This window comes from Amblyomma mixtum, chromosome 3 (assembly GCF_055824585.1).
Source record: "Amblyomma mixtum isolate Tamu chromosome 3, ASM5582458v1, whole genome shotgun sequence".
NCBI classification, from domain to species: domain Eukaryota; kingdom Metazoa; phylum Arthropoda; class Arachnida; order Ixodida; family Ixodidae; genus Amblyomma; species Amblyomma mixtum.
The window spans coordinates 38,355,726-38,382,201 of NC_143014.1; the positions used below are offsets into that span (position 1 = coordinate 38,355,726).

The 26,476-nt window shown below is 45.6% G+C and overlaps 2 protein-coding genes across 2 annotated transcripts; one reads left to right on the top strand and one right to left on the bottom strand.

Moving 5' to 3' along the window:
* Positions 1 to 3,085: 3,085 nt before the first annotated feature.
* Pop5 (POP5 ribonuclease P/MRP subunit) lies at positions 3,086 to 3,844 on the top strand. Its single transcript, XM_089578768.1, has one exon. The coding sequence runs from the start codon at positions 3,116 to 3,118 to the stop codon at positions 3,590 to 3,592; it is 477 nt and encodes a 158-aa protein (XP_089434894.1). The 5' UTR covers positions 3,086 to 3,115; the 3' UTR covers positions 3,593 to 3,844.
* On the bottom strand, positions 3,786 to 23,637 carry LOC149349730 (cytosolic 5'-nucleotidase 3-like). The gene is made up of 8 exons (XM_089578767.1): positions 23,241 to 23,637; positions 22,392 to 22,490; positions 20,476 to 20,545; positions 20,314 to 20,360; positions 20,059 to 20,234; positions 19,818 to 19,980; positions 16,452 to 16,652; positions 3,786 to 11,829 (listed from the first exon to the last, which is right to left on the bottom strand). Exons 1-8 carry the CDS (start codon positions 23,604 to 23,606, stop codon positions 11,725 to 11,727), a joined length of 1,227 nt encoding a protein of 408 aa, XP_089434893.1. The 5' UTR covers positions 23,607 to 23,637; the 3' UTR covers positions 3,786 to 11,724.
* Positions 23,638 to 26,476: the final 2,839 nt, after the last annotated feature.

Consider the following 26,476-nt stretch of genomic DNA (forward strand, 5'->3'; position numbering starts at 1 on the left):
TCCTGTTCTGGGAAGCCACTCCCTGCCGTGGACACTTCTCCACTCCCTCCTTTCTTCGGGCGGCCAGTTCGGCTCCTGCCTCGGTCGACGCTGGTCGCACCCTCATCGGCTTTAAATAAACGAAGTCTTAAAGTACCGTGTGCGTCTTTCGCTGCATTCAACACAGCGACCGGACACGACAGTTCCTTAATTATTGAGATGCGTGTAGCCCACCGCAAGTGATATCCATATCAGTTTTTAGAATTTTGAAAACGCGGTTACCCTCGGCGCTATGGCCCCACAAATTTTGCCTACATCGCGCCTTTCGAGAAGCGCTTTCGCTACATACATGCACTTTCGAGAAGCTTACAGGCAAAGCAATCTCTCCAGGGCATGTAACAGACAGAAAAACTTTATTGGTTGCAAGTGAGTTTTAGGCCCCGCTGGGTCCGTGGGCCATTGCCCGGTCCTGCACTGCGTCAGATTGATCATGTCGGGACATGACGACGGCAGCCCGAGCCACCGCAGCAAGCTGCGATGTCAGGTCTGCAGACGTGAGGAGGACCTCCCAGTCTTCCCAGCTCGAGATGGCGTGCTGTCCCTGCGGGGGAGGATCAGCAGGGCAGCCGAAAAGGATGCGGGAGAGTGTTGCATAGTGAGCGTGCAGGGGACGTGCCACAATAGTGAGATAACAGCTCAGAGGATGACAGAGAGCGGGTCTGGAGACGTCTCCAGAGGATCTGTTGGGAGTGCGTGAGGGAGGAGGGAGGGTAAGTCCGACGGTCCAGACGTGCTGTTTGCGTGAGCTCTGCAAAGGTGTGCGCCCGCTGCCTCGAGAATCCCGGGTCGAGACTGTCCTGAGCCCGGAAAATCAAATCTCGGGCCAATTTATCGGCACTCTCGTTTCCAGGGTTCCCAGAGTGAGCCGGCACCCACTGGAGCTCTACCCTGCGTGGTAAGTTTTGGGTAGGGGTGTACAACAAATGCCAGGCAGGGGTGTGAATCCTGCCTCTGACAAAGTTGTACAGAGCAGCTTTAGAGTCGATCGCTAAAGATGTACTGAGCGTCCGAATGTACTACAAGAGCCAGGGCGATGGCGGCCTCCTCAGGCGTAGAGCCCGAGGGAAGACGGTGAGTTAGGGGGTGGGGTAGGGTTGTACTGTAGCCAACTGCTACCGCTTCATGCTCTGTACATGCGGCGTCTGCCCAAATGGCAAGGTCTTGCCCGTAATGCTTATGAAGGGCATTAGCGCGAGCTACGCGGCGAGAGATCTGATCTGGGGATGGACGTTTCGAGGAAGTGTTTTCACAACTAGAGGTGTATGGATGTGTCGGGGGATGGCTATAAGGTTTGACTGGTTAGCGGGTATGTTGATGCGAAGGGAGGAGAGTATATGGCGGCCTTTGGCGCTTCCGGCAAGTCTAATGTACTGTGGTGCGCGTCAACTAGTTCCTGCATGAAGGGTGTGATGCATGCCTAGTGCATTGTGTTTGGCTGTGCTAGTGCTACGAGGTATGTTTAGGGCTGCCTTAGGCTGCTGCAACCCATCAAAAAACAGCAAAAGAAGAACTAGAGCAACCGCGGTGCAGCAAGCTACAGCTAACATCCAACGAGACCAAACACTGCGACTAATCAACTTTTCTTTCTCGGTCTTTAGTAATATTCTACAGTGCACTAGCCGCAAAAATTACATACAACGAACTAATGAAATTGCTTTACATCATCATCTCGACCGAAGTGTATTAGTACTGCGTGCACAGGAAGCCCGCTATTGTGAATGTTACAAACGCATGCCCGGTCTGCATCATGGTTTCACATGGGATCATGGGATTGTTCAACCTCACATCGTGGACCTCTTAGAGTTGATAGGCCGACTCTACCGGACTGACCAGGACTCGTATTGAGATATGGGGTAGCATATAGAATGCGGATAAGCGTAAATGGATCCTTGTAAAGCGATTTGGATGGGCGAGTTGCGCCAGATTTTGGTATAATTAGGAAGAATGCGAATGAGGGGGAACATTCGATCGTCATACATCGGGCTCGAATGTTCCCCCTCTAAATCCGCGCTCTTCCTAATTAGACCAAAATCTAGCGCAATTACTCGCCCATCTAAATCGCTTTACAAGGATCTCCTATCCCCCTCACACCCGCCCTCCGCATCCTTGGCCTCCACCTGCAGAATTCTGGACGAAATGAGCATGCCCTTAAAACACTCAAGGCCTCCACGCAGTCCGTGCTGCACACTATACGCCGCGCATCCTGGTACGTAACACGTCGAAATAGCCACAATTTGTTGGGTCACAGCGCCGAGGGTAACCGCGTTTTCGAAATTCTAAAAACTGATATGGACATTACTTACGGTGGGCTACACGCTTCAGTAATTAAGAAGCCTAGCGAGTTAACTATTCAAAACTAGTTAGCGAAACACGCCTTAGCTGTATTCCGCTGACAACGCTATGCCAAAGAAACCGCTGCTCTAACCGAAAAAGCCTATATTTAAAAAAATGTGTAAAATCTTAGGTGAAGCACCCTGTATTGCTTTCATTGAAACCAGTTTGGTTTTCTGCATTACGCATGAACAAAAACAGGCGCTGTTCGCGTTTCATTCCGGCCTAACAGAGCACGAGTCCACTGTTGTGTTTTGGAGTCCTGTAACTTCATCTTCGTGTTCTTCTGCGGCGACAAGAATACGTGACACTCTGGCAGCGAGAAAAGCAAAGCAGTGTCGAGGCTGACGCAGCTAATTACGTTAAAGATCGGCGCAAATACTCGCGCTCGAAGCTCACTGCAGACGCGTGCGCCACCCATCGGCGTCATGGAAAGGGCAGACGCCGCCACGCACACTACCTCAGTTAGGATGTCTACCCCACCCTGCGCGCATTGGGACAACCGACAGGGGGCGATGCGGCTGGCAGTGAGGTAATTCAACACGACGAAATTGATTCCTAGCAGTTGAAACGACAAAGTTTCGCTTGAAGAAAGGCACGCATGATAGGCAGGACAAGGGTAGGTAGGACAGACTCCGCCGCAGCCAGAGAGTTTCTAAATATTAAGAAACTCCAGGCCGCAGCGCCTACGAAGTGGTCTCAAATCCAATCCAATCCAATCCTGTACATTCTAGCGCTTTTGAAAATGGTGCGCCTGAAGCATCGGTATGTGTTGGTTGAAATCTTGTGGAAAGATTGGCAGGATCCGCACATGTTCGAGCTCCCAATAGCGGAAAAAGATATTTATGCATGCGTGAGAAAGGCTGTGCACTTTTTACATGGCGACTTTGGCGTCGGAGTCACGAAGTTCAACCTTGCGATCAAGTTTTTCAACCCGCACACACGTGTCTTTTTGCTGCGGACTCGGAGAGGTGCCCACACATTGACTTTATCAGCGCTGCCATTTGTTAAGAAGATCAAGAACGAAGCGGCGACTCTGAGGGTTCTGAAGCTCACGGGAACCATCAGGTCATGTTTGAAGTATCTGAAGAAGTACGACTGTAGCGTCATGCTCAGTGTCTTGAACAGATGCGACAGTGTCGAAGCAAAACGAAAATTTAGAGAGAAGATTGCCAAAGTGTATGACTCCATGGAGTCGAAAGGTGGCACGCGCCCTAGTTGAGTGAAGTTAGAACGACTGCCTTATTAGCGTGATCGTGCTTCGCTGCGGTTGCTGCCGCTCAGCCTTGTGTGTGCACGCGCGTGAGTCATTGCTACAAGGCAGATTGGGACAGCCGCCCAACGAGTCAACCTGAATATGTTGACCGACAGCATTGTGCATCGGTGTTTGGCGACCCAATGACCGGACACACGAATACAAGCGATTCTTTTTAATTTGCTGTATTTGTATAGAAATACAACTCTGTTGCGTAGAGATCGACGAAGTTCTGCACTTAAATAGTTCGCGGGCTTTGCGTGTGTTAAAACTGCATCGACGTGTTCCATCAATTAAAATGACGCGATACAATGCAATGCAAAATACAAGGTAAATATACAGCCTATCCATTGCGTCACTGCTCTTTTTCCTTGCAGTGCACTGCAGTTACCTTAAAATACATAGTGCGTAAAAGCTGAAATGTTTACATAATGAAGTTGTAAAGCTACACACGACACGTTTTGTAGCATGTCTGCTCACTGATTGTCTCCAGTAGTAATTTGTCATCTTTGATTGGCCGATTGCTTGAAAGCAGACCCATGCTGGCACAATTTCATCTGTAACTTTACTGGCATGCTTTTTGCAAGATCTGTGAATGCAGTAACAGAAGCTGGAAACGGCAAACAGTGAATGAAAAACCACCATAAACAAGTGTACATTCAAAAACAATCCACAAGAGCATTTAAAACCCCTTCTAGCAACACGGTAAGCATAAAAGTAGTACAAAATTCACTCATGAAAAGAAATTGGCAATTAACGGATTTATCAGCAGTGTGTTTGAACAAATGAAAAAACGCTGCTTTAGCAAAAAATTGGATGCGGAAAGAACACGGCCTTTAAAGAGGCGAAGTCGTCCACTGATTTAGCACTATGCTCACAAGAGTGCACTAAATTTGCTTAAGTGGGGCACAAAAGTGGGGTGCCGATGGACAGTTTACTCTTTCCCGCACTCCTAGTTGACAGCCCTCTGCACGTCTATAACTATGCTAATATATGTTCCAGCCTTGAGCAGGCAAAGGCACGGCTAAACTAACTCCATTTCATCTTGTCACAGTTCATGGCCAGACATCTGTACAAACATGTTGGCATGCTAGGCAGGACTTTACCTTCAGTATGCTCAGATGGGAAACTGAATTACTTATTGCGAGTGCCTAAACTGCTGCATTTATTATTAAACCAGTGCTGCAGTCTAAACACCTAATTACGATCACTGTTGTGGGTGTAGGCAGCTTCGGGGATGGACAAGAGTCATTAGAGGAACGAGTATCGACACGCAGTAGCAACTGGACTGTGCTACCAGCACAAAATGAGTGTGAACCAAAACCTGTGCTGTCAGTTGTCCAATCCACATTGTGCAACAGTGGCTCAAGCAAAATGCTGGAGTGTAAATTTGGTTAGCCCAATAATTTCAAAAAGCATGCACTGAAATGCACAAGGGTTGATGCAAGTAATGTAATTATACAAGTTGTCAGCTCTCACCTTACGCTGGCAGCATAGATCTGGGGATAGTTTGCACTCCTTACATTCACAAGTCATAGGCTAACTGACAAGTCTCTGCTAGCAGGCTTATTTGAAGCAGTGTGCGAAGGTGCTACAGGAGCTGCCACTGTAAGGTATCCTTGCAAGTGGTTTTGAGGTGGCTTTGCGCAAAGGCAAACATACATAAACAAAGCACTGAGCACATACACCACAAATAAATGATGCCACAAATAAAGCAAGTGCTACACAACTTCAGGCTCGCATAAGCCACTGATGCTGTAACCATGCAAGGCTCCCTTCAGCAATTTCCAGTTTTACAACAGGGGTTCTCAAACTAGGTTCCACAGAACCCTTGGGTTACTTGAAGTGGTTCAGTTCCCTGAACACCTAAACCCATGCATGCCTCAACTTAATCTTTCCTTTTACCCAGATTGTTTTGGGATTGATCATACTGTAATTCCTTGTAGTAAACTTTTTCGCTCTAAAGACAGCCGTTGATATTGAATTTGACCATTTTTCTCAGGGACTGCGTGTATGCACATTTTCATTTTTTTTTGTATGCATGCATTTTAGGTGCAAAGGGAAAGAAATCAAGACTTGCAGGGTTTCTCAGCACCTTTTGAAAAAATTGGAATTGCCCAAGGCTTTTTAGCATTGAGAACTCCTGTTTTACAAACTTCTCAGATTGCCCACAAACCAAGTCTACGGAATTGAAAGACTTCATGAACACCGTGTTTTTGAAATGCACAATGATACACTGGTATAAAACACTCTCCCAAGCCAGAAGCTCTACTATAGAACAAGCTAATCTTTTAAACCGCATCAGCATACCCCACACTAAAATCAGTCAGTTGCAATACTAAGCAATTTGGTGGGTCAGCATTTAACAGTCACAGCAGCACTTGCTTACGTGGGCAGGAGGGATCACTCATGACAAGAGACAAAAAAAAAAGTGGCATAAATATCAGAAAGGTGTAAGTAGGCATGGGACAACATAAAGGTCAATTTCATAACAAGGTGTGCACACTGAGCTCCGGAAAAGTTCGCATTTCAGAGTTAGACACATCTGCAACTTGGAAGCACAGATGGGCATTAATACCTCAACCGAAAAAACACTTCCTAAAAAGGCATGGCACAAAAAAGAAATAAATTCCAAAAATGCAAAAGCAGGACTACTGTTTTTGTCTCACAATAATCTGGCACCAAGACAAAAGCTACGAGACATGCCGAGGTGTTCAGGACTACGCATGAGAAAGCAATGTCAAACTCATGTGCTCTGAACAGCAGAACCACACGCAATACTAAATGCCAAGATGATCATGTGCATTACATTTCCTTCCTTTAAGATGCTATTAGTTACCATTCTCTGCAAATTCAGGCAAACCTCGTCCGGAAACAGCGGCAAAGCTGAGGCCAAACATGTAGTCAAACCGTTCCAAAATATACTGCAATTTTCCGCCTAATATCAAAGCCCCAAGTGGGATTTGAACCAATGCCTGAGCAAACAGAGCAGCTTTGCTTCCCGATGTTTTAGACCGCTCAGCTATTGCCACAGCCACTCAAGTTATGTGTTCCAGTTGGCAGTATCTGGCACTACGAGATTTAAATTGTTGCTTTCGTAACCTTTCATTCATCAGTTCTGCTCTTCCAAATGCTTTACAGCAGTAGAGATGCCATCGCTGCTGTGTAACATAGCCCGAGGAGTCCAGAGATAAAAAGCTCGCATATGTTGGCAATAGCAACTCTATGTAGCCACACACAAAGGCGAGAAGGCTGCCTAACGGACCGCTAAGGCCAAACAGCAGGCGAACGCTATGATGCCTCAAGCCAAAAAAAGCACCGAGGCAGGCTGAGCGTGCTGCCTAGTGTGAAAATGAAAAATGGCTGAACACGGTGGCACATAAAGCACCAAAAATGGGACATCGAGTGCCCTGTTCAGCTGGAAGAGATGCGAGCGGCTGATAGTAGTGGCACCCCAAGCCGCAAAAGCAGCCAGGGCCAGGAAGAAGGACAGCAATGGACGAAGGTGGTGGCACATTCTGCAGCCAGAGGACTTGGCTGAAATCCGAGTGCGGCTGCCACCATTTATGAGGCACATGACAATGTCCCATGCCTTTCCTGCAAGTACAAGGTGTGTCTAAAAAGTTCGGTGAATGCATGGATATCGCAAAAACAATGAGAGTTAAAAAATGCAGCCACTTGCATGTGCAAGAAGAGACCTATGGAGAGACGCCACAAGGCAAGGAGTGCAAGAAACCGACGCAGATTAGTCTGCTAAGGGCAGTTGAGTGGCATGAAGTTTTGTTACAAACTAGGAAAAAACAGCCACAGAAACGCATGTGTACGGCGGACGCATGTGACGGCACTGGTAGCCGTCAGAAACGCAGCACTGATGTTCGGGTTTCGGAGCTCGTAGCTGTTCTTGTTGCCTCGTAGTCTGCTGGGTGGCCACACTACTCATCTTCTTTTATGTCTAAGCATTGGGCAAAGCGGGCTTTGAAGGTGGCCCAAGTTGTGATGTAGGCTTCGTGATTAGCGTACCAGAGTTTTGCGACTTGCGTGAGGTAAAAGATGACGTTGTTGAGCTTAAGGACGTCATCCCAATTATTGTGCGTGCTTACGCGTTCATAGGACGAAAGCCAGTCCTCAACGTCTTGATTGTCGATGCCACTGAAGACTGGTGGGTCCCAGTGGCAAAGCATTCCGGAGCAAGCAACATAAAGGGTCGAAGAAGCGGGGCCGGAGCTGGTGCTGCCGGAGTCAGTCATCGAGGTGGGGAGCCGACGGCTGCAGAGCTACAGGGTGTACAGAGAAGATCAAAACCCGCTACCTCCACCAAATGTACGGTGGGATTTAACGCACTGGTAGCCGTCAGAAACGCAGCACTAATGTTCGGGTTTCGGAGCTTGTAGTTGTTGTTGCCTTATAGTCTGCCGGGCGGCTACACTTCTCATCTTCTTTTACGTCTAGGCGTTCAGCGCAACTTGTTCACTACACATGCAATGTTGGTCCAGCTGCACAGAACAGGCGCCGTGAGTAGAAAAATGCGTTTACGACTGGTTCCAATGTTTTCGGGAGGGAAAGAAAACTATGGATGATGAACCACGTTTGGTTTGACCCTCAATAAGTGTGACAATCGAAAACATCGAGCAAATGCGACAGATGCTGTTGCAAAATCGCCGACTCGGAGAGACCAGCTTCGGCTGGTGAAACGGGCAAGAGCAGCTGCAAAAGCCAGTGGGCTCCTGGAATGAGGGCCCACCAATCAACCTCGATTTATTGTGCTCATTAATTGTTTTTCACAAACACACTGTCTCTACGACGGATATTGGAGCAACTAGGAATTAGCAAGGACAGTGTTAGCACCATCATTCACAAAGATTTGGGTAAGTGCAAAATCTGTTCCCGTTTTATGCCGCACTCACTGACTAAAAAACAGAAGGAAACACACATGCACACTGTTGGGAGATTTCACTGATACTTGTGACCAAGATCCAACCTTTCTGCAAACCACCATTGCAGGAGATGAGAGCTGGTGCTATTAGCACGATCCAGAGTTGAAGCGGCAAACACTGGAATGGTGCTCACCGGCTTCCCCAAGCCCCAAAAAGAGCCGCCTACAGAAGTTCAGAATCAAGACGCTCTTGGTTGAGTTTTTTTGATAGCAATGGCATAACCCACCAGAAATTTGCCCTGGAAGGGAAAAACCATCAATGCCAAATTCTAAGAAGCTATTTTGAAGTGTTTACTGCAGCACATATAATGTGTTTGCCCTACAGTTTTACAGGAGTGGAATGAAGAGTCTGTTGCGTGACAATGCCCGCCCGCATACTGTGAACAGTGTCTTCAACTTCTTGGCTAAACGCTGTGCAGCCGTTGCCTGATCTGGCACCTGCAGACTTCTTTTTGTTCCTCGCAACAAGGGGGTCCTGAAGGGCACACGTTTTGCAGACATACGAGACATCGAAAGACTCGTGACATCCTGTGTTTCGATTGATCCCAAAAGAGGCCTTCACTGACTCATTCCAGCAGCTTTACCAACAGTACCAAAAGTATATTGTGGCCAATAGATGTTACTTTGAGTGTGAATAAATATATTTTGTTTCCATGTTTTTTTTGGTTTGGTTTATGCTTTCATTCACTGAACTTTTTAGAAGCATATAGTATTTCATGCATAGACCTATTCTCGATGACCAGACAGACTACAATTTTTTTCAACCAGGTATTCAGCACTTCCTTTTTCTAGGCCATAAATACAATCCCTTGGTAAAGGGGCCAACAAAACTGTAAAATTCCACTAGTATGGCATTTCTCCACAACATATGCGAAGCACCCCATGATATCTAAAATGGATTACTTAAACACTCAAAATTAAACTATAATAAATGTTTTGCATGGAAAAGAGGTTTCTGCACAGGGTTCAGGGATTGAGCACTGGTTCCCAAGCTTGATTATTAGTTTTGCATAAGTTTCAGATTGTTCACTCATTCTCTAAATAAAGCTTTGCCAAGAAACATATTCACTTTATAGCAAGTCAGCAAATAGCTTGTCATTATGTGTGTAGTGAGCACATATGCCCGAGATTTGTTGGACATTATGCAGGGGTTATCCATTAAGGCACTGACCATGGCATCCACTGCAGCTACATCAGGCATTGTTTGCACCCATCAGAAGAGCAAGCAGTAATAAACGGGATAAAAAAATTGCCGACGATTATGCTAGTACTTCCTAATGCAAACTTTGAGCGCAGCTCATCAGCTGTTCCAGCTTTTCAATAGATTGAGGCAAAGAATTCGTGCAAGATATGTATGTACAATTACAGACAACTTATTTTCCACATATATTCCTTCTTCAAGAAACACTCCACTAACAGTTCTTGATTGCCATGAAGGAAGCTTTGTGGTCGGAGAAATAAATGGATATATGCTCTACTTGCTTCACCAAGGCCTGGTTCTCAAAGACGAGGCCTATGCAAGTATTTCGCGAGGTTGTCACAGCCGTGGGAGGCGTTACGAGTGAGAGAAACGGATGTTCTCCCACATGAGTGGTAAGAAATTCCTGTTTGTCTTTATGTCTACATTAAAGTACCCACTCATCCTGGCAGGTGGCAGTTAATGGTTGATCGCGAGTTTGCTCGCCGTTGTCAGCGCTAACACATGCAGCCCACATCTCTCTCTCATCACCCCACGTACCTATAAGCGCGATTCAAGCGTCCACTGACCCAGGGAGCCAGTTATGAGCATGTCCTTTCCTTAAAACGATCAAAGTGTAAAACGTTGTCAATGCCAATGCCAATGAACACAATGAACGCCAACGGCCTATGGCTTCAGTGCCGCGTTTCTGGCACAACGTTGTCAATGCCTGCAACCCACATCTCTCTCTCATCACCCCACGTACCTATAAGCGCGATTCAGGCGTCCAGGGAGCCAGTTATGTGCACTTCCTTTCCTTAAAACGATCGAGGTGTAGAACATCGTCAACGCCAATGCCAATGAGCACAATGAACGAAGACGGCCTATGGCTTCAGCGGCGCGTTTCTAGCACCACGTTGTCAATGCCAATGATGTAGCGCACATCTTTCACCACCGCCACGTAGTTTAAAACACGATTGAGGTGTCCGCTGTTCCAAGAGGGCAGTTATGCGCCTTCCCTCTGGTTCAGGTGTCCACCGAGATGTGCGAGGCAGATACTCCACCATTTTCTTTCCTCAAAAAAAAAAAACAATACCAATTTTACCCTCTGCTTTCCAAGCTCCCACTCCGTTGGTTTCACAGCTTAAAGTGCGACTAAGGTGTCCACTGCTGGTTACAATGGACAACGGCGACGCCGCGAAACGCAGAAACGGGCGCCAAAGAGCTGCACTCTAAAATAAGTTTGGCAAAATTAGGCCCATGAATGAAACCTCTGCGAAGTCTGCAGTACACACCATGGTCAGCAAGCAATTCAGAAATACAAGACTGCAAGGCAACAAATCATAGCCAGGCTGTGCAGTTTGAACATGAAAGGACACAGTGCACTTGTATGAACATGCCGCTGATTTGTAGCTTCACTGCAGGGCCAGATTACTGTGAGACAACATACAGACTGTCAACATAACCTTCATTGTGTCAGAAAAAAAAAAAAGTACATGTCCAAGTTTACACTGACCAAATGACATGTTGTGCGCTAAGCAGTAAGCAACTCGGAGGCTTACAGAGTCTTGAATGGAGTTGTGAAATTACAACTCCAGAGCATTGCTAACAGTTAGGTAGGTATGTCACCTCTTCAGCGGTTCGACAAGCGCTGTTGATAAATATGTTTCAACACACATGCCTGAAACATAGCACAGAAGCATCCAAACAAAGAATTTCACAAGTGCAACTGTTAACTTTCGTGGCCGCCTACCATGCAGACATGTTTCCATTGCGGCTGAATGCACATACGACGTATAATGTGCTGCCAGCAGCTGCCAAAAGTGACGATTTTTATGCTGGCTAAATTGTAGTAGATATCGTTCAAGGCATGCTTCACACTTGTCTTTTCATTAAAACCTGCCCTGAGAATAAGCTTCATCTTGCTTGACATAACGCCAAGCACACAGTGGAAGCTCTTCATAACCTACTTGTGCTTGATGTTTCACACTAGTAGATAATTTTTCTTAGAATTCCATTTACAACATCCATTGTTTGATCATCTAGGAGAACAATGTCGAAACTATTCAGGAATTGTGGAAGACGTTCTTCAATCTGAAAGAAAAAAAGTAAAAGTGGAACTTCATTAGCAAGAGCAAGCAAAATTCATACACGAATACAGCAACCAATACCTGACAAGCGAAGTCCACAATGCTGTACCTAGTACTGGGGTGCTTTATTTTCTGTTGCTAATTTATTAACACTAAGTCTTAATTTCACACTTCATTTATGAGTTCCTGTTACATTTTTTTTTATCATCAATGACTATTCTGTGTTTTTTTTTTTAACTCCTGACACAGTTTGTTCCAGCCTTAAAAATTGTAAGAAGGTCACAGCTGCAGAAACAACTTCAGCTTATAAAATAAAATTGATTGGTTTGTCCTGTGTCTAGAAGGGTGCTGTTGCAACAGTAATGTGGTGCAAAATTTCCTTTTGGCAATCTTGGGTGCTGGTAAAGCATAAAAAAGCTTTAAAAAATAGTGTCATGCATTTGTTTCATTAGAAAACAATTATATGAATAGCCCTTCAATCATAATTAAAGTTTTACTGACTACTTACACTGGCTGTTGCATGAGCTAAGTAAACCAACAACTATGCCCTGTTAGAAAAAGAACACGTTCCTGTGGACAGTTTATGGATTCAAGCAACTTGCCTTCTGCCATGGGCAGCACAGTGAAGACTTTTACTGCACAGTTACAGTTACAGCAGACCAGTAGCCTGGTCCCAGTACAAGCACAGCATCAGTACGCGTGCACACACGAGGGATGAGCTGCACACGGATAGGCAGCAGCAATGTATTTACTGGCTAGCCAGTACTCAGATTTTACCACATTCACTAGCGGCATACTAAAAAGATTTGCTGACGAAAATCACAAAGCCATAGTACTAGTGATGAAAAACAACGTGGTAGCTGTTTTCTATGTGTGCAGTCACAGAAGTCAAGTTGACAAAGCTATATATTTGAAATATATATTAGCAATATATTTTGCACATACAAACAGAATTATAGTAGCATATACTGAAATTTGTTTGCTGTCTGCATGAGTGCACGGTCTGCTCACTATCAAGATGTGGTTTTGTTCTTTTTCAGTGGTTGTGCATGCATGTCAACACAGCTGACTAATTAAATAGTTAAAGGCCAAAAATTTCTTGGATTTAACATTTAGCTTCCACCAAGACCTACATTTAAAACACTACCTAAAATGGAAAAGAAAACAGTAATGACAATGTTTTTGCAATATGAAATGACAATCAATTAGAAAAAAAAAACTCTTTTCTCCCTAAAACTTTCACTGAAAAATTGCTGAGTTACGTCTCTCGAACAGCTGAAGGTAAGGACAAGGCTGTTCACAAAGTAAACTGCCAATTATGGGGTTTAACGTCCCGATGTGACGCATAGGCAACGGGTGAACGTAACTCCGGCAACGTCGAGGGTGCCACTTGCGGTGAGAAGCACACCTGCTGCAGGATAAGCTAGCCACCGCGCGAGCTCCAATGGCTGCAATCTGATCACAGCGAAGGGGACTGCTGCATTCTTAGTTTGCTAAGACTGCCGATTTTAAACTTACACAGTTGAGTTGTCGCATCGTTGTCCACTACAGAGGCTTGCACATGCGATATTTCACTAGGAAGTCAGTTTGACAGCTCCAGTCGCTTGATCGCGCTTGTCCGGCGGCAAATGTTGTATCACACACTAGCATTTGCTGATTACTAGAGACTGAAGCTATGGATGCAAACTGGATGCAACAATTATTGAGACTGGCTCTCCACACGTCACTCGACAAAATGTGGCAAGCTTTTTGCTGGCGGTGCAAAACCAAATGAGACCCTTCTAGCCAACTACCGTTCGGCACTGCTGTAGAAGCGACACTCCGACCTCTGGCAAGAGGATTGCTATAGTAGTGCAAATTTTTTCTGAAAGAAAAAAAATTTTTTCGCAACTAATTTGTTTTGAGTACAAAATCTCAATCTCATAGCTCTGTTGAACCCCTGTCCCTTTTGAAAACCAATATGTCATGATTTCAGATAGCAAAGGCACACTGGGAAGGCACTTCCGCTGCAGAACCTGTTTCTATATAAAGTATTCAGCGGTATGTGACTCACAGGGAAAGTTTGGGTGTGTGCTGGAACATTATTTTAAAAAAAAATAGCTCCAGGGTATTATCTCATGACTCCGGAACAGTTTCTTTCATCTTGCTTGAAAGAGCATCATTATTTTACTTCTGGATTGGTGCAGATTATTGCAAAGGTATGTCCCCCCTCTCGTCCCAGGTGAAAATATCTTAAGTGGTCGAAATGGTTTAAGGAAATTTTTTCCAGTTGGTGTAAACTGGTTTAATATTCAACTGGAATCAACTATTTGATCACTTGGTATCTTTATTTTCACCTAAGCTGGATATTAATTATTAATTACTCCCTTCATTCACTGTCGTTTTGTACCTGTAGAAATGCCCCAAGTTCGTACTTGGCTGATTTGTGACCAAAACTTCGCGTCTTGAGCACACAGCATGACAGCTGCACACTGTTCGCATTTCTGTTTTTTTGCTTGCTGCACTACGACCGCAGGACACCGTGAGTATTTTGGTGTTGGCAGCAGAGTTCTAGAACTCTCATATGGTAAATACACTAACTATGGTACCTATACGACCGCACGGCAAATGCGGGCAAGCACGCGCACCGGTAGCAACGGCCATCTATTACTGTATTGGCCTGCCGCACGGCTGCGCTTAAACAATCTAAAAGCAGCAAAATCTGTAGCCCCGCAAAATACAGGTGTTTATTATGAGAAAGTACAGCGGCGCGTTTATCGTTGGTGGTGTGCATTTCGCTATGATCTTGGAGGCGCCTGACAACACTAGCTCTTTCACGTGATATACGTGTCACGTGTCCTTGCTCAAGAAAGCGCAAGACCATTTTGAATTTCTTCTATGAAAAAAACTCCGAATTCAACCCTCTAGGCCATGCAGTGCTATCGAAACAATTATCCGCATGCTTTTTCCTGAGGTGCCTTCAGTTTCACGCTATGCTACTCAATCTGCTACGCTGGCTGTGCCGGAGCAATCCTCACCGCTACTCGCTGGGTGGCGCTGGCTGCTAAGCAATTGTGGCGGCTCCTAGTGAATGCCCCTTGCCTACAGGGGAGTTGTAGTGGACTCCAGATTTATTTAGACCACCAGGGATTCTTTAATGTGCACTGACATTGCACAGAGCAGGGCCGTCCTTAATTTTGTGTGCCTACAGATTTTGCTGCTTTTAGACTGTTTTAGCACAGCCACGCGGCTGGCCTTCACGTCTTGAGTGCACTTCACGTCTTGAGTGCACAGCTTGACAGCTGCACCCTGTTCGCAAATTTTTTATTTTTTTCGCTTGCCGCACTGCAGCCGCAGGACACTGGCAGTATTTTGGTGTTGTCAGTACGCTACTATTGTACCTATATGACCGCACGACAAATGCGGGCAGGCACGTGCAACGGTAGCAACGGCCATCTGTTACCGTATTGGTAACAGATGGCCGTTGCTACCGTTGCACGTGCCTGCCCGCATTTGTCGTGCGGTCATATAGGTACAATAGTAGCGTACTGACAACACCAAAATACTGCCAGTGTCCTGCGGCTGCAGTGCGGCAAGCGAAAAAAATAAAAAATTTGCGAACAGGGTGCAGCTGTCAAGCTGTGCACTCAAGACGTGAAGTTTCGGTCACGAATCAGCCAAGTACGAACTTGGGGCGTTTCTGCAGGTAGAAAATGGCATTGAAAGCACTCAGCATTGGTGGACACGAGGAGGGCAGCAGTAAATGAAGCGAATAATAATTATTAATATCCAGCTTAGGTGAAAATTAAGATACCAAGTGATCAAACAGCAGATTCCAGGTGAATATTAAACCAGTTTATGCCAAATGGGAAAAACTTCCTTAAACCAATTTGACCAATTAAGAAATTTTCCCCTGGGACAAGAGGGGTGATATACCTTTCCAACGATCTGCACCCATCCAGAAGTAAAATAATGATGCTCTTTCAAGCAAGATGAAAGAAACCATTCTGGCATCATGAGATAACCCATCTGTGTGTGTGATAACACTTGATGCATGGATCTTTACATGCAGATGGTCGGTGCATCCGAATGCAACTTTATGTGGCAGCTGGTGGGTGGGGGAGGGGGACATGGGCCGGGGTAGGGAGGCAACTGTGTTCACGAAGGTAGCATGGTGTCGTGCTGACGGCTTAGTGGTAGAACTGCAAGCTGCGCTGCACTGGGTTACATCACCCCAGTGTGTAGAGCAGAAGAGAAGCAGTAGCTCCACATCGGCAGCTTTCAACAGCCAAATAGCAAGTAGACGTAGGACGCTGCCGGCAGCGTGGTAGTAATGCGATTCCCTCTGCCCATCACGCTGCAGCGTGCGGCAACTGCGTTCACAAAGTGAGCAGGCGAGCTTTTGCCTTCTCGTACGTAAGCAGTCTGAAGTGTCTCTGCCAATTTTTTGTATTTTGCTTCCAACGAAATATGAACACTGCGGACGGGATCAAGCCCGTAACCTTGGAGCCGAATGCCAAAGCCAAGCCACAGTGGCGGGTTGATCATAAAGCGAAAGACACAATGTAGTAAAAGTTCTCTGATTTAATTTGTTGCTCAAGTGTTGAGCGTGACTGCTTTCTAGAATAACTAGTAATAAGTACATACCTTGGTGTTAAGAAAGCCAATTCGAAGAACCACTTCCTGTAACTGACCACCAGCCAGCATGTCCAGATCGCCGAGAGAATCTCCTAGTAGAACGATGTTTGTCTTCTCCTTGACTGCTTGGTGGTACTCAGGGCTGGTCATATGGCAGCGGTTCTTGTTGTACATGTGAATGAGTTCACCTTTGAAGCCAGTAATGTTGCCCTAAATGGAGAAAAAGCATTGGAAGCAGCTTATGGACAAGGCACTCACCATGGCATGATGAAAAAGTTGGGAGCCAGCTTAGAAAAAGCACTGCACTGAAAAGCTATTCAGCACACACAAATAATGTATCTTTCACTTTCATCCTTTGGAGCAGAACATTCCTCAGGACATGCTCTTTCAAGAACTTCCCCATGTGCCACTTACACCAGTGCCCAAAACAGGAAAGCACAGCTGCATATTAAATACTGCCTGTATTTTTCAGTTGTCTGATGTTATTGCTATCTATTTCAGGAAATTTTATGATGAACCACGAAACTCCAGCCATCAACTAATATGATGATGACAACAATGAATTTGAATGTATGATGCCACCAGGGCAACAAAAAGTGCCAGGACTAAGATCCGATATGTCCAATGCTGATCATCAACACCAAATGATTCCAGACCAGACAAGAAAGAAAAAAAAAGATCACACTCTACAGGCCCACTCGTTCTAGGTCCAGTGACATGCATATGGTGCATAAGACTTAGTGGGGCACAGAATGGATTGAAGCCTTCAAGTTGGTTCAGTGCTTGCATATAGATACGAATGAGTTTCAGTATGACCAATAAGTGAGAACTATGAAAAGAGCACCAGTGTTGAAACTTCTGGCCCATTAACTGTAATAAATATTAGGTGTAGTCAATGCATAGCGCAAAATAAAGTGCTATAACAGATCAGTCGTGAGAGAAGGGATGAGAGCTTGTTCCAAACAGTGCTGTCTTTTAAAAAAGGAAGCAAGGAAAAAGAACCACTATGGGTATGCTTCCTGAATGAGCATTGCATAAGCTGCATACTGCATGCATGCCTTCCACTGCAACCTCTAACAGACTAGAAAAGCCAAAACAAGAAGAAAGCCTTAGACACTACACTACCAATGGAGGGAGTTCCCAGTCAGCAGCTCCACAGCCAGCATGGCAGTGTCTCAAGTTCATGCTATTTTCTCCGATGTTCTTGTTCTCGCTATAACTCATGAAGTTCCTGCAAATGACGCCATCAGATTCCTGGACTTCAGCTTATAGTTTTCTCCTTGCTGTGTGTGCTGGTCTTTCGAGCCTGGGGGTTATAAACCGTTGCTCCCATACAGTTCCTCGCACTCAAAGCTCGTAATAAGAGCTTTGCCGTGCTTCAAGAGTGCCCTCACTAAATCCTGTGTGCATCAGACTGAATGAAGTTTTAGGAATCAAGTGGATAGGCTAATTGGTTCTGGCTATCCACTTCACATTATTTCATCTGTGGCCGATGTGTTGCTGAAAAGAATGAAATGTTCCCCAACTATAACCACCAGCCCTGAATGTCAAACAAGAAAGCGAGTGGCAGTCATTCCTTACATTCATAAACTCATATAACTTGAAAAAAAAAAAGAAAAAAAAAAGAAAAAATGGAGTGGACGTTGTTTTCCGGCTCCATAAAAGCTACCAAGTTTCTGTATGTGCATCAACAACCCTTGGAAAACAATCCCGAAGCATGAACAGAAAGTTACGAAATGTCAAAAAAATCTGCTGCATTCAATTCCTCTTGCATGTAGCAGTTTTTATACTGGCCAGACGGGGCAGTGCCTAAATGATAGGCTCAGGCAGTAATGCAACACTGTTGAAAATGAAGATTCTTGCAACCTTAACATCCACTGTCATGTTTGCAACTGCATTCCGCAGTTCAAAAAGTTGCTTTGGGACGTTAAACCCCAATAAACCAAACCAAAGATCACCTGTGTTGAGCAATAACTGAGGCCACAGAAATCAAGAAGCAGAGTGATAGCTGTGTAAGTGCCCCGTTGATATCTTTATCGGGAAAAGAATTTCGTTTCTTGAACTGCATGACAGCCGTTGATGTCTTGCCTGGTTCCTGGAGCATGAGTGTGTTCATTACGGTGGTTGTTATTCATTTTTTGGTTGCCTCACATGTATTTCTATGCGCACCGCGCCAAATAAATGCCAGTTGTTATTCAGCGCTGTGTTGTGTCCGTTTCAGCTCTTCCCTCTGCTCTCTTCTTAGACTGTGTGCCGTTGCGCTGCTTCACATCCATCATGCAAAACAAACTCGCCCAACAGCTCATACTTGCTGCTTGGCTATTAGTGAGACCTTTGAAAAAAATAACAGCAGTAGCATGTTCTTTTTAATCAGAATGGGTTTAGGTGCCCTTTAACGTTACTGGATCCTGATGGGCACCATGGCTTAGAGCAAATGAACATCTAGGATAACAATGGAAAAAACAGTGTCAAGTAGAGTAGTGGTCCAGACAATATACAGTAAAAGGCTGCAAAAAGTAACTCCTGTGCAAATGCAGTGAGGTGTTGCAATCAAAATAACAATGCCAGAAAAAGTGAATGCAACATACAATGTCTGTACAAAAAGTGCATCTTGAAGGGACCTGAAGACAACTCCAACTAACTTCTGTCATCAGCAAAAATCGATGGCCCTTTCTAGCTCTGCTAATCTCCAGCAACAAAGATGCACTTATTGCTGAGAAACTTGGATTTAAACAGTTTTCCACCACATGACTCAAACTCATGTCATCAAGGCTGGAAAGGACTCTGTTTTCACCTTCTGCGGGTGAACGGTGGCATAGCCTAGCCTTAAGGGTCAGTGAGAAAAACTGCCTTGACACACCACGGTTTGTGAACACAGTCAATGGGGGCCTCATCAATAATGTTTTTTATGCGAAGCATACTACTTTAGCTACCACTTCAGCCCTTCACCGTGGTTATGCGCCTCCAAATCACGTGATACATGACGTCACACCACGTGACACGATGACGTCACGACAGTGGAGAAACGGGGGCCCACCTCGCGCCATCGCTGTGGTTGTGCGCCTCCAAATTACGCGACACGATGATGCTTCGCATTCTCCAGGTTTAACCAAGTTAAGCCTCAGCCATTTTTTTTTCTACTTTTATAGCTTATTAAAGCTCTGTTTTCAGTTAAAGCAGCACCTTTGTCATAATAACACTATAACCTATCGATATATGCCAACTTAAATTTGTCCTCAATGCCCCAGTAGCACTCCAAAATTCTTCACACACTGGTACTTACAGGAAATTGATACCTGAAACAGTTCTCTAAAGCACAGGTTCCCTTCACAGCAGTTACAAACGATATTTTTCTGAGTAAAGAAATAAGCTTGCCTCTTCATCAAACTGCATATAGTTGGAGATGAACTTCATGTTTGGAAAGTGGCACTGGAAATGCCTCAGTGCTTCTTCCAGGATGTCACCAAGGCCAGCAGAAAACACTAGCGTAGGTATCTGGTGTTCGTGCAGCATTTCGAAAAGAGACTCACAGCCATCCCTGCAATAAAAGGACAATCCATGAGAAACAAAAAACCAATGCAATTAAACACAGCGGTAACAGTAAAAGATGCTTAACCTCAACATGATGGACGAGTCTGCCACAAGCGCTGGAAAATCGGACTTCTTCACACCACAGTTCACAAGAATGGCATGCGACCGTGAGTACCACTCCACCATATGTGGTATTTTCTCAGCCGTCGACATGTAGGGGTCAATCTCGATGGGGTGGTACTTATCATGTATTCTCTGTGCCTGAAATAAAAAAAAAGCAGTGAAAGAGAAGGGAAGTAAATGCTGCGTTGAGCTCCTCAAACCAGAAGCTGTGTTTTACCTGCAGGCGGTATTCCTCAGATATCATTGAGCTTGACTCCAGAACACCTGCATGGCACAAGATGCATGCCTAAAGAACTGCTGGCAGTATGACTTCTTAACATATAAACCTATTCTATGGCCATTAAGGCGAGACAGAAGTTCAACTTCATAAACCACTTACTGTGAGTTGAGCGACAAGGTTTGCCATTGTAATGCGACCTCGAAATTGTATGATCAAAGTCCGTCACAACCTGAACCAGAATAAAAAAAATTAATGTGATGCTGTGCATATGTTTTTCATATCACAAGCAATTGACTTCACCATACTTTTAAGACTTATGCCCTCTTGTTGATGGTTTCATTTGTTATGTGACCAGTTTCTATGAGTGACATGTGCCTTTCCTGCACCATACTTCATGCATATCTTGACCTGTTGCCTAGAGGCAGCAGGTCAGAATAACAGATTGCACGTCATCACGCTGTCCTAAAATGCCATTAAGCACTACAGCAGAGCACTGGGTTTAAAATGGTGTTACACTTTCTCCAATTAACCCTGTCCTTTGCCAGTTGCGGCCACCGTATCCCCGCACACTTCTTAACTTCATCCGCCCACCTAACTTTCTGCCACCCCCTGCTATGTTTGCCTTCTCTTGGAATCCACTCCATTACCCTTAAGGACCAGCGGTTATCTTGCCTTCACATTACATGCCCTGCCCAAGCCCATTTATTCCTCTTGATTTCAACTAGGATGTCGTTAACCCGCGTTTGTTCCCTCACCCACTCCGTCCGCTTCCGATCTCTTAACGTTACACCTATCATTTTTCTTTCCATAGCTCGCTGCGTTGTCCTTAAGCTGAACCCTCTTTGTTAGCCTCCACGTTTCTGCCCCATCGGTGAGTACCGGTAAGATACAGCTGTTGTGTACTTCTCTTGAAAGATATTGGTAAACTGACATTCATGATCTGAGAGAACCTGCCATATGCGCTCCACCCCATTCTTATTCTTCTAGTTATTTCCCTCTCATGATCCGGATCGGCGGTCACTACCTGCCCTAAGTAGACATATTCTCTTACTACTTCTAGCACCTGGCTACCAACTGCGAACTGCTGTTCCCTTGCTAGGCTGTTGAACATTACTTTGGTTTCATGCATGTTAATTTTTAGCCCCACCGTTCTGCTCTGCCTGTCTAACCCATTGATCATGCTTTGCAGTTCATGTCCTGAGTGGCTTTGAAAGGCAATGTCATCAGCAGATCGCAAATTACTCAGGTATTCTCTATTAACTCTTATCCCCAACTCTTCCCATTTCAGGCCCCGGAATACCTCCTGTAAGCAGGTGGTGAATAGCACTGGCGAGATCGTGTCTCCCTGCCTGACACCTTTCCTTATTGGAATTTTATTGCTGACTTTATGGAGGACTATAGTAGCTGTGCAATCGTTATAAATATCTTCCAATATTTTCACATAACACTCTTTTACACCCTGCTTCCGCAATGCCTTCATGACAGCTGAGGTTTCCACTGAGTCAAATGCTTTCTCGTAATCAATGAAGGTTATATATAGGGGTTGGTTATATTCTGCACATTTCTCTATCACCTGATTCATAGTGTGAATATGGTCTGTTGTCAAGTATCATTTACGAAAGCCAGCCTGATCATTTGGCTGACAGAAGTCTAAGGTTGTTCTGATTCTATTTGCGATTACCTTAGTAAATACCTTGCAGGCAACAGACAGCAAGCTGATCGGTCTAATTTTTCAAGTCCTTGACGTCTCCTTTTTTATGAATTAGGATAATGTTAGCGTTCTTCCAAGCTTCTGCTAAGCTCGAGGTCACAAGGCATTGCGCATACAGGGTGGCTAGTTTTTCTAGCGCAATCTCTCCTCCGTCCTTCAACAAATCTGCTGTTACCTGATCCTCACCAGCTGCTTTCCCCCTTTGCATTGCTCCTAAGGCTTTCTTTACTTCCTCCTTCGCTACTGGTGGGATGTCCCATTGCTTGCTTGCACTTGTCACCAATCGACACTCATTTATCAGTTAAATGACACACTTACAAATCAAGCCATGGCTTTCATGCTATAAAAGCAGAAATGCCCATACCTGAAGTTTCTTTGGGCCTCCTTTGATTAATTTGCAGACTAGTTCTTCAACACGCTCGGGATCTTTCATTCGAACACAGGGCTTTTGCAGTTCCAGGACCTAAAATCAAAAGAAGCAAAAACAGAGTTGTTTTCACAACAACAAGCAGCTTGCAAAACCAATACCAAAGCAAAAAATAAAGCTCCGCGCAGTATACTTAAAAAGTTCAGTGTTGTGTTCAATGCCTGTAAACAGGCACACAATTTAACGGTTTGTGTACATATGAACTGAGCAAATAAAGATACAACACGCGCAACTGTGATTCCGAAATGGGCTTGTAAAGTCAGGACTTCATTATTTTGCTTCCAGCACATGCATGTCAACGAGGCCAGCATTCATTCAGCCAAGCCGCTAGTTGTAACCGTCGTACCCCGAGCAGGTCAGCTCACAGGGCGTCGGTTCATTACACGGCTGCCTCAGGTCTCGGATACCGATAAAATGACCAGGACAACAAAGAATCTGCCGTTCTCGTGAATGAAAGCATCACAGAGCTCTCAAACTCGATATCTTCTAGTGCTGATTTTCATTCTAGACAGCTAATCCGCTGCGAACGAATAGACGGCCTTTCCTCCACGTTTTCCTGCAACGGGGAGACGTTGCTTCTCCAGGCTGTTAGTTTTATCAAGACTACAGCTTTATAAAGATTTTACCCCATACAACGAGCACAAGCAGTGATCCCGGTCCCTGTGAAGGTCGTTCTCAACGCCGGTCATTACCCCGGGGCAGTACTAAACGGGTGTGCCGGTATACCTGCGGGAGTGCGGACGGACGGACGGATTGTTCGTAGACTGAAATGAAGGGCCGTCTTACCGTATCTATAACTCGTTTCGCCTTCGCTCGCTTTCGCTTCCGTAAAAGTGCTGTGGTTGCGAAGGAAACTACGACGACAGTGCCGATTCCCAGAGCTGTCCACATGACGACAGTTTTGCGTGACATCTCCTCGCGCGACTTCAAACACGCCGGGAACAGTTGCTGAAGCTTCGTTGCAAGCACAGAGTAAGGCGATGACGACTGTCTCACTAGTTCTGTTTTTTCTTTGCCTGGTGCCACCATCCGCTTAAGAACCTGCGCCCTATGCTCAGCTACTTTTGAGCGGACGAAGCGCCTTTCGTCCACACAACTTGGCCCTTTGGTCGCTTTCGGTCTCCGGCTGCGAGGCGCCCTACACGAGGACATACCGTGGCGCCAGCTACCGCCAGCGCGTTTGCCGCGCACTTCAAATGGACGAAATCAGTAAAAGAGCCATGCTACGGCAGAAACAAATGGAACCGTATTATTGTGAATTACTGAGGACAGAGAGCAAGCGCGCTGCAGTCCCAAACCCATACGGACTCCTAGTACCGCTCCGAGAAGCGAAGGGCCAGTAAGCGGCAATTCGACCAAACAGCTTCATAACAGCTACTCACTGCAAAAAGAAAAAAATAAAGGTATAAAAAAGGTGAGCAGTGCCACCTGCCGTGTCAGTGCAATCAATGATAAACAAAAAATACTGTATATATTTATTTGTTTATCACATTACCCACAGCGCCTCTTTGACATTACAGGGGGGGGGGGGGGGATTTACAACATAATCAGTATGACAGGACAAGGAAAAAAAGAGAATATACACAGAAAAATATAATGCAGCGCGATTTGATACAAACACAAGCATAAATATTACAGCAGTGATGCCAACGATTCATTAAATTTTGTTGACACGACTTTGTAGGGCAACCTATTAAATTCGTTGATTGTTTTTGGAAAAAAATGAGATATTTAGTAAATATTTTCAGCATTTAATTCCTTTATGACCCCTTCTTGCAGGTATACAGTCTGGCAGAAATAAATAATGGTCACGGTTGCATAGATGGAGCAGATCTCTTTTGCAGTGAACAAGCGTTTCGAGGGCTCTATAAACCACAAAACCGCAAGTGAGTCAGATATACGTCAGTGGTCTGCACGATGAACGCAGAAAAATATCATAATTGTGCGATTTGTCACATTTCCAACCGTACCAGTTCTCGTCGCGACGGAAATATAGCGGCACATTACAGGATCGTCACACACTGATAGTGCGGGAGGAACGGGTTGGAGGTCACGCCCAACACAAAGGCATTACGTTGCCCGGATGCATGTATCGGCGAAATCATTTGGCTATCGAATGCCAAAACTGGTGGACTATAAGACGTTTTCATTGGTTTCAATGTCGCAGTCGCAACAGAAGCAAGTGTTCCCAAAAGATCTCTACCACCACAGTCGAGAACACAGCCCTGGCCCTATAGGCGTGATACGCCTCTCATGCAAACATAATTTTTATGGTTTTGTGATTCGACGAACATTTCACATCAGCAACGATCGAGTGTTTTTTAGACTTGCTGGTTTCCTACATCTATGCTAATAGACCGCGCTATATGCAATGTGGCGCCACTATACGTATAGTACAGCTGCAATGGAAAAAGAATGGCACAAGTGAATCGTGACAGGAGCGCAAAAATCGCGACACGCGGCGCTATTGTCGCCGAGTACACCGATAGCGAGTGTGCCAGGGAACATTCCATTTCCTAAAGCGGGGGTGGCCGGCAGAAAGCAGCCCACCTAGACATTCGCCCATCAGAAATGCAACATCTAAAACGAACGCCTGTAGATGCCTTATCAGCCAAACCATGTGCTAAGGTGGCAATAATCTCGTTTTATTTACTTTTTTTTTGCACTGGCGTGGCGAGCAACGTTATCTTTATCACCGTTTTCATTTAAAAATGTGCTGGGGATGCACTGTCAAAAGTAAAAGACGAGCAGTGCCTGCTTTCGGATGGGCTGCTTTCTGTCGGCCACCCCTACTTTGAAAAGTGGAATGCGCCAGGTGCTCTCGCTATCTGCGCACACGGCTACAATAGCGCCGCGTCTCGCAATTTTTCCGCTCCGGTCATGAGTCACTTGTGATAATCTTTTTCCGTTGCAGCTGTACATCTCCCATCTCGCGCCTTCTGAGCTACCGTTCGCAGCACACGGGGAGCAGTGCCAACCGCTCCTTCGCAGCTTGTGCATGCATGCATCTACACAAGCTGCGCTCTGGCGGCATAGAGGCACGTGACGACAGGCTATCCGCGCAGCAGTATCATTCCCTGACGGCTGTCGCGAGCGTGAAGACGCTTGTTACCTGCACCGAGGAAAATGACGTTAATTACATGACCCCGACCTGGTTCAGCGCGCGCAGTAGGGAACGAGCAGGCAATCAGGCATTAATGCATGCCGTCGACTCTGGATGATTCCAACTCGAAGAGTACAGACAGTTTGTTCGAACTGTGCGGACTTCGAACAAAGGGGCCCAGGTAGAACCTAAATGCAAGTGGTGTCCGAGCGCATTTTTAGGTAAAGCGATTTAAAATCTAGCATTGGTGACATTGGGGGAAGCAAATACAATTAGCGGGAAGCGCCGGTCCAACGCGAAGCGTTTCCCAAGCAGTCGATAGCATCACAACAATCGGCACTTATTGCAGTGTTATTGTAGTGTGTAAACGAGTAAAACAACAATTTATGAGCGAGAGTAGATAATATTTAAGATAAGGAGAGCCCACAGCGCGTTTCATGCCAAGCAAACGAGCAGTACCGTTTGTGCACAACTATTTAAACAACCTCACCGCGGGGCTGTCGTCATCGTTGCGCACGCACAGTAAATACTGAATGATGTACTGTTACCTTGAAGCACTCATTTAGACGGCGGCGGCTGTTCGTCGGTGCGGGCAGTGAAACATTCGAGTCGCGTTGGGTTTTGCCAGCGGCTTGGTTCTGCCAAAGGGTTCTATCGAGCCGAAAGGTATGTATGTTCGACTAACACACGCAGCGAGGAAGCCGTCGCGCTCGTCACTTTTCTCTGCTCCTTTCGTGCCGCAAGCCTACTCAAGTGCGACCTTGTGATAATTTGAGTGTATCTGTCGAGCCGACGAATAGCGGGCTAGAACTCGGCAGCCAGCGACAAAACGCCGAGCCCTTCACGGCGCACATCGGCGAAGGCATGCACGGCACGTGTCACTCTTCCCATTCGGGAGTACTTGACTGCTCAGAAGAGA